The 13,270-nt window shown below is 37.1% G+C and overlaps 1 protein-coding gene across 12 annotated transcripts in view; it reads right to left on the bottom strand.

The window, feature by feature from the left end:
• abtb1 (ankyrin repeat and BTB (POZ) domain containing 1) overlaps positions 1-13,270 on the bottom strand; it is a 135,876-nt gene that overhangs the window by 54,238 nt on the left and 68,368 nt on the right. For all 12 annotated transcript variants that reach the window (XM_069937372.1, XM_069937376.1, XM_069937381.1 and 9 more), the window contains 2 exons: positions 5,498-5,642; positions 3,303-3,462 (listed from right to left, as the gene is read on the bottom strand). In XM_069937372.1, coding sequence (XP_069793473.1) covers positions 3,303-3,462; positions 5,498-5,642 — 305 coding nt within the window. The remainder of the gene's footprint in view (positions 1-3,302; positions 3,463-5,497; positions 5,643-13,270) is intronic.

The following is a 13,270-nucleotide window of genomic DNA, read 5'->3' as shown; positions in this document are numbered from 1 at the left end:
GCGATTAAATGGATTCATTCCCTCCATGCAACTCCCTAGTCCCTTTTTCCATCTCCACCAACCTTCTCGAAGCATTTTCTCATACAGCTGCAGGATTTGCAATGCCTGAACTTTCATCTCTTTCCTTCCCACCTTCCAGGGACCCAAAAAGTCTTTTCAGTTGCATCAATGACTCACTTTCATTTCCTGCAATCTAGTGTACTGCATTGTGTGTTCACAATGGAGTTTCTGCATTGGATAAGCATGAATCAGATTGAGTACTTGTCTGTGGTCTCCTGTATTGTCACAGAGCTTGAAGAATCTCATCGACCATCTATGCACATGGCAGTCTTCAACTTCAGGCAACCTACTTTTGTGCATCAGAACAGACATTTCTGCTCACCAATTTTAGCTCAGTTTTTCCATCTCTGTTTGTATAGCCTGATCTGTTGAGCACAACTAATAGTCCTGTTGAAGCCTAATCTGCTAAATTAACCCTTTTGGTCTTATCCAATTAGAGCTATTCCCTTTGTTCTACCTGGTGTGAGGTAAATTCACCAAAATCAATTCATCCAACGGAAATTTCACCAACAATCAGGTTCACTGACAGAAAAATCACCCTAAGAAAATTTACCATCAAATTCACCGACGATAAAGTTCACCCATGAAAAATTTGTGTATAATTGATTGAAAAGTATTCCGGTCCTTCGTTTCACAAACACTTGCTGCTTTGATATTGACTGTATCTGCATGGTGATTGGTGCTCATTTGAATGCTTAATATTTTGTCACCAACTGTAGCTACTCAAGCCTGACACTTACTTTTCTGATATTGGTCATACTTCCAATGAATTACATCATGATTTTGTCTTTCTTTGTCATACAGGTGACCTCTAACACAAAGCTTCCCCCCCACCCCCACCCTTTCTCGGACTCTACAAAACGAAGTCCCATTTCTTTAATGTTGTTGGTGGAAGAATGAGTCAAAAGGAGTAACCTATCAAAGTCAACTGTAAATAATAAATGTTTAGTTGGGTTGGTTTAGTCAGTTTGTTGATCAATTAATTCATTTTTTTCATTCATTCAATTGTCAATGAATTTTTTTGGGGTTAATTTGATAGTTGGTGATTTTTTTTGTTGGTGGATTTTCTGGCAATGAATTGATTTCAGTGAATTGACCTATAACCACTCTACCCATCTCTCTTCCGTCTTCTCTTCCACGTACTACACATTTGTTTCCTCTTTTTCAGTTCTGACAAATGATCTTGAACTCTGTTTTTCCCTCTCCACAAGTCTGCCTGACTTGTTGCACGTTTCACATATTTTTTGTTTTTCCTCACAAATCAAAGATTATGGTAATGTGGTTAGAGTCTTCCACCCGATTTTAGGACTCCTGCTTGCAGCAGATAGCCTTGGAAGCAGCCTCAAAAGGTCTGGAATTCCTTTAAAGAAAAACTGGAGACATTTCATGATTAGAAGGAAAACATGCTGAATTTTGATAATTCAAAAATTCAAAATGGATAAAATGAGGGTGGTGAAAATTTTGTTCTTGTTTACTGTGAGTTGATTAAAGAGGAATCTGCAGCAGAATTTCTTCAGGTTTTACTCGAGTAGCTTTCAATGGAAACCCCAAGATTCTAGTGAAAAGAATTAAAACGAAGAAACTCACTCCATCTACTACACAGCAGTCAATGGGAATTCTAATGCTTACATTTAAGATTCTTGACTGAAGAATAAAGGAAAAAAGATTTGATGAATGCATTTAATTCAACTTTATTGTCAAGTACACCTGGGTACAGTAAAAAGGGTTGATTTTGCAAGCAGACCAGGAAGTTAACTGTAAAATGCATAGCTCAATACAATCTGCTGGAGGAGCTCAGCAGGTCAAGCAGTATCGATGGGAGAAGATGAATGGTCAATATTTTGGGCTGAAAACCTTCATAGTCTTCATTAGTCACTATTGTGAGAATCACCTGGATTCCTAATGTCCTTGAACCAGTCAGTGTGCGATTTCAAACTCCTGAACCTTTTTCCTGATGGGAAGAGAAAGAGAGTGCAGCCAGGGTAGAATGGCTCCTTTAGTGCAATGGTTGCTTTCCGAAGCAGCAGAATGTGTAAATTAAGTTGACGGAAGGGAGAGAGGTTTGTATGATGTTCCGAGCTATGCTCAACATGCAATTTCTTCTATTCTTGAGCAGAGTGGTTCCCGTATCATGCTACATCCAATCTGTAGAAGTTGTTAATAGACATGCTGAACTTCCTTGGCCTTCTAAGGATATAAACGACTGTTGCATCATTGTGGTTGGTCAAGGCAAGGTCACCAGAGGTGTTTACTCCCAAGAACTGGGAACTATGTACTGTCACCATTTCACCAGCATTAATGTGGTCAGGCTATATCCTTTCCCCTCTGTCTTACTAACATTGAGAGACGTTGTTATCTTAGCTCCATGCCACTTGAAATTCTCAATGTCCTTGCCATATTCCAACTCATCTTTCTTTGATATCTAGCCTTCGAGCAATATTGGTACTGCTGATAAAGCTAGGATTTGTTGCCTTTAAACCAAGTGGGTTCCAGGCTTTTAAAATTTGCTCACATTGCTGAGTGTCAACAGCCATGTAAAGGCCAGACTGGGTAAGGATATCAGTGACCAAGATGGGATTTTATAATTATTCACTACCATTTTAATTCATCTTTTTTAATTAACTGAATTTAACTTCTCCAGTTGCCATGGTGGGAAGTGAACTTACATTTTTGGATCATTGATTTAAAAATGCTAACCAATCACAATTTCTATCAAGCACTGGGTTAAGAAGTGGAACTAATATTTTCTCAATAATAACAGCAAAAGCAGAAACTATAATAGCATTTTAAAAGAGGGACTAGCTGAATCTATTGAAATCTTTGAAATAAAAGCTGGAAAATGGAAGAAGTGTACTTTCAGAGAGCTGGTTTAAAATTTAATTATTTATTTTTTAAAATGTAGATTTACAGCACATTTCAGCCCACAAGTCCGTGCTGCCCAATTTACACCCAATTAACCTACAACCCCCCCCCCCCATATGTTTCTAATAGTGGGAGGAAACAGGAGTCCCTGGGGAAAACCCACCAGACATGGGAGAACGTACAAACTCCTTACAGACACTGCAGAATTCGAACCCCAGTCCCTACTCCTCGTGCTGTAAAGTCAACTGTGCTGCCCCGGAGCCATTGGAGCAATGGCTATTGTGAAATTCTCTAGCTGCCATGGGAGAAGATAAGTATGTCTATGGATCAATTGTTCAGGGTTGTGAATAACTTGCCTGGCAACACAATGCACATCTTACCAGCGGATGCTTAAGGGCAATAGCCTTCTTTCCCTTCCACTTTGTCTGAAACATTTCTGCAAAGTACGATGAGCGTGCATTCAGCACACAGCGATGGGCTCGGAACATCTTACCATGAACTAGGAAGGAAATGTCACTGTAAAGTCCTTGCTCCAATAACCTGATAAAAAAATGGGAATATTGTTTTGCTTAAGTTAAAATGGCACAATAATAGAATGTCAAATTTTCTTTTTACCTTTGCAGGTGGTTCAGTCAGTGCACATCGTAAGATCACAAAACCAACACTTCCCCAATTCTATGTTTCACACCCAATCACTCCTTATTTGCACGACATTCCCCCCCACCAGCACAAAACCATTCCAGTGTGAGGGACAGCTTTTGCTATTTTAACGTGGACCAAATGTATTCCTTTCAACCTGAAGGTTTTGACAAATCAAAGAGAGCTTTTAAATAATGTTTAAAAAATGCTAACATGCATGTGTACCAAGCAGGGAGAAAAAGTCACTGTATATGTGTGAAAAAGAAAAAGTGTATATCATGGCTAATGTGATTTATGATGTGAAAAATAAAAAATTTTAAAAAAAAAGAAAAAAAGATAGTAAATGCTATGTTAGTCATTTTTGGTGGCATGGTTAGCATAGCAGTTAGCCAATGCTATTACAATACCAGTGACCTGGGTTCATATTCCAGCACTGTGTAAAAGGTTTGTACATTCTCCTCCTGGTGCTCCAGTTTCTTCCCACCCTTAAAAAAATGTACTGGGTTGCAGGTTAATCGGTGTATTTGGGGGTAACAGGCTTGTGTGCTGCATGTCTAAATTTAAATGGAGGAGTAAGGAAGTCTATTACGTAGGCCCTTGATAAGACCACAGATGGAATATCACAAGGACTTTAGGTCTCCTTACCCCAAGAAAGAATGTACTTGTCTTAGACAGTACACTGAAGATTCAGTTGACCAACTCCTGGTATAGAAGGTTTTCCATTTGAAAATTGTCTGGGGTATTTGAAAATTCTGGATCATAGCAGAATGAAAGGAGATCTCATCAAAACATCAAAAGTTCTTAAAGAGCTTGACAGACGATGCAGGAAGAATTTTTTTTGCCCCAGCTGAATAGTTTAATTTTAGGTTCCACAACAAGAAGCTAAATGGTTAGACCAATGAGGAATTTCTTTACTCAAAGGACTGATAGAAGCCTAGTTGGTGTGTTTGTTCAAAAGGGACATTTCTGGATATTAAAGGAATCAAGAGATAGGCTGAAAGTAGTTTAAACAAATAGAAAATCTGCCATGGTCTCAGTTAGTAATAGAGCAGGATGGCCTACTCCTTTTGCTGTTTCATGTTCATAATCAGATTTATGTTTAATAGATTGTATACATACACAAACACAAAACTTCCCTCCCTAACCTCTAGGTATGAAATCATTCCCACCCACTCCGCTCATTCCCAACACACATTTCCTTCCATCCTCAGTCCATCCATGCACCTCTCCCTCTCCCCTACTTAAGCACATCTCCCTCTCTTCCCCCCACTGCCTCTCACCTCTCCCACCCCACTAGCCTTCCCCTCTATCTCGACTCATGTGCACCACCCTCGCCATGCAGTGCAAGGACATTGGCAAATGCTACTGGGTGGTTGGTGGATGAAATAACACATCCTGCAAGGGGAGGAGTCTGCTCTAATTGGCACAATGATGTTGTGATGGCATTTGGACTGGGTGGAAACAGCTTTCCAATCTGAGCAATGAACTAACAGCATTGCTCAGTCATGCAGGCTCATGGCCCCATTCCATCGCAGGCATGGGTTCCCTTACATTGCCCTGCACACATGCTACCTTGCCTTACGAAACAAGACACTGAGGTCACCTAGAAAACTCAACAGCTGAGGAGCACAACCAAAAGTGCAACAAAATTTGTACTAAGCCAAAGGATACTTCAAGTATTGTTTTACAGAGGAGTTTTAAGGAAAACAAAAGGGAGTTGGAGAAGCAGAAAGCTGAAGGGAACAATATAGTGTGCAAGATATTATTGTTATTACTGGGACAGAGGAAATAGGTTGCAGTTGTATGTGACAGGTGTCATGATGCACAAAACTTCAAGGCCTCCCTCTTCAGACATACTTTAGATGTGTCCTTGTTAAACCACTGGATTTATACACCATCTGCAAATTAGAATTTTAAATTAATATTGATATCCTACCTTTGGAGGAAGTCATCATAATAATCTCTCTTCATACACTTGGCAGTGATCTGCTTGTAGTTCTTCAGCAACCTCTGAATAGAATCATTCAATGCACTGTACAAGCATCGCTCCCCATCAAATGTATTGGCTTCACATTTTGCTCCTGTAACAAGCAGATATTTTAGTTTCGGAAAACCATCCTTCAGGAATAATTCATTCAGTCACCTCTCAAAGGGGACAATTTCAACAACTAGGGATGGATAGGAAAGGTTACTTTCGAGGCATATAGACTAAGCATAGGTAAATAGGACTAGTTTGAGTAGACAACTTGGTTGTCATGCCCAAGTTAGACTGAAGGATCCATTTCTCTGGTGTAAAACTATGCAACTCTAACTGGAATACGTATTTGCCTCGTTTATTACATTAACGCCAAACTGTGAAATTGATCATCTTTATAGTAAACGGCTGGGGTTTAACTGTATGATCTCACCAGTACAAATGTAGCAAAAAGCTTCACGGTTTATCATTTTTACAATAATACACATCTTCACACAATTCCTTTCCAACTGTAAATTTCAAGACCCTTTCCTTCCTCAGAACTGAATGGAGATTTTTTTTAAATTAAAAGGCACAATCAAATAATTAAATCCAAACTTTATGCAATTAACACATTGTTCAGGGAAATTATTTTATATAATTTGGTTTAGTCTCTGGCATTATAAAATTAAAATCAACACACTGACTCAAGTTTATTGCTTTCCAAACACTTCAACATTTGGCTGACTTGCCACATTAGGGGTTTGGCTTATTATTGAGGCACAGAACAAACAGCACTGAAACAGGATCTTTAACCTGCAGTAAAATACAGTAAAACACCTTAAGAATTTGATCAAAGGGGTGTTAAATCTGTTCTTTCATTTGGCATTTCATTTCTAAGTTTTCCTCTTCATAACAGGCCATCTTGTTGGCAAAGTCACTCACACTGGTAACTTTTAGATGCAGTTGCAATTATAGGCAAAAACTCTGCACTCCCTGAGAACCCTTGTGCTTCTTTTTTTAAAAAAAACTTTATTTAAAAGATTTTTAAACAGCATACAATCAAACAACAGAAAGAAATTAATTTTTATATATATTTTAAAAAACCCTCCCCATCCTCCTGCCTCTTCAGCCAGCTCCCTTAAGAGGAGCCAAAAAGTTCCAGTACATAATTCACATCTAAAACAAGAGTCTGAATTACTAAACCCATATTTTTTTCAGTTTTTCTAGAGTCAAATATAACTGATGTAAAAAATTGTAATTAACCATTCCATATCTTACATTTGTCAATTTAGTTACATTTTCATGACAAATAATTTCCCATTTCTCTTGGGGGATAATACAAGTTAAAACATTTAGTCCTAGATTTCTCCCATTCCGGTTTATCCATACTTCTTGTAACAATTGATACATATCCGAAATATAACCTTTCTTTGGTATAGAGGAAATCAAAGATTCAAATTTCATCAACATAGGTAATTTCATCTCTTTACCATGATTATCTTTTATCAAAGCTCTGAGTTGATAATACACAAATGAAGAATTTACAGATATATCAAATTTCTCCCTCAATTGATTAAAAGAAAGAAACTGGCCTTCTTCAAAACAGTCCTGAACTAACTTTATATCCTTAGAATTCCATCTCTTTAAATGATTATTGAACATTGAAAATGGAATAAGCTGATTATGATATAACAGGGTTTGAATTGATAACTTACCCTTGGAACCTAAAACCATATTTCTTTTAACCCATATCTTTAACAAATGTTTTAATACCGGCTTATTACATTCCCGCAATAAGTTCATATTCCACTTAAATATAAACTGGTGTACCTCAACTTCAGAAATACAAGCTATTTCCACCTTCGCCCAGCTCGGGGGTTAATCCATATCCATCAATCTACTAACGAATTTCAACTGAGCTGCCTCATAATAATTTTGAAAATTAGGTAACTGAAGTCCACCTAATGCATATTTCCATGTAAGTTTGTGCAAAGCTACTCGTGCTAATTTTCCCTTCCATAAAAATTCCCGCACCACTCTATTCAAATTCTGAAAAAAGCCCTTTGAAAGTAAACATGGTATCAACTGAAATAGATATTGGATTTGAGGAAAAATATTCATTTTAATACAATTTACTTGACCAATTAATGTTAACGGAAGATCTTTCCATTTAATCAAATCCATTTTAATCCTTTTTAACAAAGGAACATAATTTAATTTATATAAAGATTGATAATCTGCATTTACTATTACTCCTAGATATTTAATTCTATCTGACCATTTTAATTTTATAATATTTTTATATTCTGAATAATCTCCTTCACCAACTGGCAATATTTCACTCTTATCCCAGTTTACCTTATATCCAGATAACTCCCCAAATTCCAACAAACAATCTTGCAAATATTTCAAAGACTGCTCTGGTTCTGTCAAATATACCAACATATCACCCGCAAATAAATTAATCTTATATTCATCATCCGCAATTCTCATCTCTTTAATCTTATCATTATGTCATATTGTCTGAGCTAATGGTTCAATAACCAATGCAAACAAGGCTGGTGATAATGGACAACCTTGCCAGGTCGATTGCATTAATTTAAATGGTAAAGAAGTTTGACCATTTATCACCACCCTAGCAATTGGATTTTTATATAAAGCCTTAACCCAACCCAATAAAGTAAGGGCCAAAATTAAACTTCTCTAACACCTTAAATAGAAAATTCCATTCAACCATATCAAAAGCTTTTTCCGCATCCAGTGCTGGTTTGCTGTCTAGATGCATTGACCAATGTTATCAATCTAAGGATGTTGTCAGAAGCATTTCTATTCTTAATAAAACCTGTTTGATCTATATGTATCAACTGAGGAAAGTATTTAGCAAGTCTATTCGCTAACACTTTTGCTATAATTTTATAATCTACATTTAATAAAGAAATAGGCCTATACGAAGATACTCTCAATGGATCCCTATCATTCTTTGGAATCACAGTAATTATAGCACTCAAACAAGATTCCGGTAACAACTGATCCTCAGTTATTTGCTGCAATACATCTCCAAATACAGAAGATAAATCTTCATAAAATACTTTATAAAATTCAGCTGAAAATCCGTCATCCCCTGGTGACTTTCCATTCAGCATCTCCTGTATTGCTTCTTTAATCTCAAAATCGGTAAATGGAGCTTCCAATTCCTTATCTTCCTCCTCCCCTAAAACAGGTAGTTTTAATTTAGATAAATAAGATTCAATAGAACCAACGTCCTTCTTTCCCTCAGAAGTATATAATTTTTGATAAAATGAATAAAACTGATCATTAATTTCCTTAAGTTTATAGGTAACTATTGAATTCTGTTTAACAGCATTAAAAATTTGCAATGTCTGTTCCATTTTTAATTGCCATGCTAATATCTTATGAGCTCTCTCACCCAGTTCATAATAACGTTGCTTAGATTGGTGAATTAAATGCTCATACTGGTAAGTTTGTAATGTATTATAACGTAATTTCAACTTGGTTAAAGCAGCTTTTTTTAATCTTCTGTAACAGCTTTCTGAAATTCCTTTTCCAACTCAGAAATTTGTTTCTGCAAAGTTAAACTTTCCGCCACATATTGTTTTTTTTAACTTTCGTAGTATAACTAATAATTTGCACATGCAAATATGCTTTCAAAGCGTCCCACGATACAAAATTACTACTTACTGAATTAATATTCTCAGCCAGGAATAAAGCAATCTGTTTCATAACAAAAGCTATAAACTCTGGTTTCCTCAGTAGTATTGTATTAAACCTCTATCTATAAAGACAATTGCATCACTTCTGGACTTCCACAGGAGAAAAACAACATAGAGTGATCCGATATAACCCAACTTTTATATTCAGCCTGTGTACTCTACCTTGCAAATATGCCAATACCAAAAAAAATCTATTCTAGAAAATGAATCATGTCTGGATGAATGAAAAGTCTTTCTCTATAGGATTTACTCTCCTCCAAATATCAACTAGATTCAAATTTTTTATCAGAGCTCCTATTTGTATTGCCGTCTTTGATTTCCTTATACTTTTCGGAAATCTATCCAATAAAGGATCTAAAACACAGTTAAAGTCTTTCCCCATCAAAGTATTTTCATTCCTGGTTTAACAATAAAAAAGCTTCCGACATGAATCGTTCATCGTCTACATTAGGTGCGTAAATATTTAACAAGGTCCATAATTCAGCAAAAATTTTACAATTCACCATCAGAACCTTCCCCGCATTTCCTTCAAATGATTCCAATTCAAATGGTAATTTCTTATGAATTAAAATCGCTACACCTCTTGCCTCCTTAGAATTAAAGGAAGAAGAAAACACATGACCAACCCACTCTCTCTTCAATTTCAAATGTTCTTTTTCAATCAAATGTGTCTCTTGCAAAAAAGCAATATCAACTTTCATTTTCTTTATGTAAGCCAATACTCGTTTACATTTAATTGGATTATTCAATCCCTGAACATTAAAAGTTGCAAAGTTCAAATTAGACATTTTGTTAATAATGAACTTCACACTATTATAAAATATTGCTCCCCTTTCTAATTCCCTTAGTATTCTAAACCCTCCCCTATATAAAAATTTTAAAAAGTCAAAAAAAGAGAAAATATGCTACCCCCAAACAAATTACTAGAAAGTAGTAACTCCCTAAAAATTTGGGTGTGGTAAAACCCACTAGTGGCAGACGACTGTAAGGTCTCAGTGTCATCCACCCCCCCCCAGTCAGACTTTCACAAAGTACTTAATCAAATATATTCAACCCAATAATTCCAGTCCCAATGATTGTTCTGAGTTCTCAATATCAAGAAGATATAAATTCAACTTTCTTTCCATGTTTCCCATTCTTCCCATTCCCATTTCCATTTACCCTCCTTTTAGGTGACGATAATGGTGACCGTCCACTTCCTCACAAATCTGGCAATGAGTTAGCAAATATTAATGGATCATGATCATTTTCAAAAAATTGAGATTGAAAATTCCCATAACAAACTTTCAATATAGCCGGGTAACAAAAAGCAAATTTATAATCCTTTCGCCACAATACTTCTTCAGCTGAATTAAATTCTTGGCACCTTCTAATAATTTCTTGACTCAGATCAGCATAGAAAAACACTGTTATTTTGAACCATCATTGGAGTCTGATTTTCCTGTGCCTTCTGCACCTCAAGCCGTAATATCATTTCTCTATCCTGATATTTCAAACAACGAATCAAAACTGCTCGCGGTGGTTGACCTGGAAATGTTTTTTTCCTCAATGTTCTATGTGCCCAGTCTAGCTCCAGACCATTCGGAAAAAATTCATTGCCCAGTACCTCAGGAATCCATTTCTTAAAAAACTTTACTGGATCTGAACCTTCCATATCTTCTGGGAGACCTACTATTTTTACATTATTTCTTCGACCTTGATTCTCGAATGAGTCAATCTTCTTCAGTAATTCCTTCTTCTGAATCCCCCAATCCACGAAAGAATCCTCCACTTTTTCCATTTTTTTCTCTATTACAATCTACTTGGTTCTTGCATTCAAAAAAAGCTTCTTCGATTTTTAAAAAATTATCCTGTACAGTGTCCACTGTTTTTATACATCTACTAACATCACTTTTAACTACAGTCATATCTTTCTTCATAGAGGTCACCTCTTCACACATATTGTTCATTTTAGTTTTCACTTCCATAAATCCTTGATTTATCTGAGTAGACATCTGCATTGACATGTTTTCCATTTCATGTTCCTCTTCCAGTGCGCCTGCGGTATGGATACCTGTCAACCACGTGTGGACCTCGTCAGCCCACCGTCTTTCGGGTTCCCCTACAGTCCACACCTTCTCTAGTAATTCTCGAACTCGCGATGCACCTCGCATGCCTGGAAGAGTCACCAACTGCGCAGGAGCATCCTCCGACGCTACACTGCGCGGCCCTAGACTACTAGGCATTACTGCGGGCTCGCACGTCTGTCCCCACTTGGCCGATCTGCCCGCACACTCAGGCGGGCGCGAGTCAAGGCCGGCTGAGATCATCACAGGACCGGCGCCATCTTGCAGACACACGATTGGTGCTGGTGTAATACTCAGTCAAGCAGGGGTCCTTTGAGGCTTGGGAACTCCAGTCGACGACTCTGTGGCTTCAACTTGGTAGGAAGGCCTCAATTCTTCAACAATTTTATAGGATAATTTCTTTTGTAACTGAGTTTTTGATTTATTCACGTTTGTAGCCATTTCAATCCTCCACTATTCCAAAGTCTGTGAATACTATTTTTAACCACTTTTATAGGTTTTTAAATCGGGTATTTTCAAGTCTAACTGAGGAAAGGTGGAACTGCACATCTTCCCTCTGCGCCATCTTGCTACGTCCCCCACCCTTGTGCTTCTTTGAATAAGTTCAAGGATCTAGAGACTGTCACAAAGCACACTAGTTAAATGTTTTCCCTGATATTGCTACATTATACTTGTTGCCTTACCCAAGCTGAAGTACTACTGCATAACTTTTAGATTAGATAGGCAAAAAAGGAGGTTGTTATTGCCTCAATTTTAAAATAAAGGATCAAGGCAGTAGGAAGAAAGGATCTTAGCTCAGAAAATGAAGTAGAGTCAGCCTGGCTAGAGCAAAGAAACCACAAGGGACAGCTGAGAAATGTATATTTCCCACTATAAAGTGTTGGTATACACAACATCATTTAAATCAGGAAAATAACAAGGTTAGGGTAATATAATAATCAACGGGGACTTCAATATACAGAGAGACTGGGTAAACCAAATTTACACATATAATATAACAAAAGAATTCATGGAGCAGATAATTTTCTAATTTAGCATGTGGATGAAGAAATAAGGGAATCTAATACTGTGGTAAAAGGATTAAAATTATAGTTAAGGGCTTTCAAACAGAAGATACATAGTGTGAAGTTAATATAAAAATTGAAAATGATCTAGCTCAATATGAGACCATGGACAGGAGACAAATCAAAGTTATTTATAATCTACACCAATGATTTATTTATTATAACCTGCTGATAATAAAAAGCTGACTGGCAGTAAGGACACATTGCAAAAAAACAAATTACTGTAAGTACATGGCCAGCAAGTACTTTGGAGCACTAGTAATTAAATAGACTTTAAATTTAGATATACAACACAGTAGCAGGCCCTTTTGGCCCATGAGCCCATATCACCCAATTGACTTTCACCCCCAGTAGGCTTTTGGAGATGGGATGAAACCCACGCAGACAAGGGGAGAATGTACAAACTCCTTATGGATAGCGCAGGATTCAAACCCCAGTCCTGGTTGCTGAAACAGCATTGCGTTAACCGCCATGCTAACTGTGCCACCCTTTATGGCAAGAGAATTTCTAAGTTGATATACTTTACACCAATTATATTGAACCCAGGTGGGACTGAATTCAGGTATTATCTACCTAGCCCCAGTCTTCCAACCTACGAAAGGATGTACTACTGATGAAGGGGTGCGATGAAGGTTCCCCAGATGAGGAAAGCTGGGATGATATGTTTATCGCAAGGGGTGAGATTAAACAAGCTTGGCCTATACTGCTGTGTTCAGAAATGAAAAATAATCAATGGAACCATACAAAAGGGATTTATCAGGAGGAAATCTCTGGTATTCACTTTCCAAGAGTCACTGAGTATATTCAAGAAAGGGATCGATATATTTTAAAATATTCGATTCTTCTCCAGAAGCTTTCTCGCAATTTAACAAACCAGAACAGCACAGAGGG

Source organism: Narcine bancroftii, chromosome 5 (genome assembly GCF_036971445.1).
Source record: "Narcine bancroftii isolate sNarBan1 chromosome 5, sNarBan1.hap1, whole genome shotgun sequence".
Lineage (NCBI taxonomy): Eukaryota > Metazoa > Chordata > Chondrichthyes > Torpediniformes > Narcinidae > Narcine > Narcine bancroftii.
This window is presented reverse-complemented; position numbering and strand designations above follow the sequence as displayed.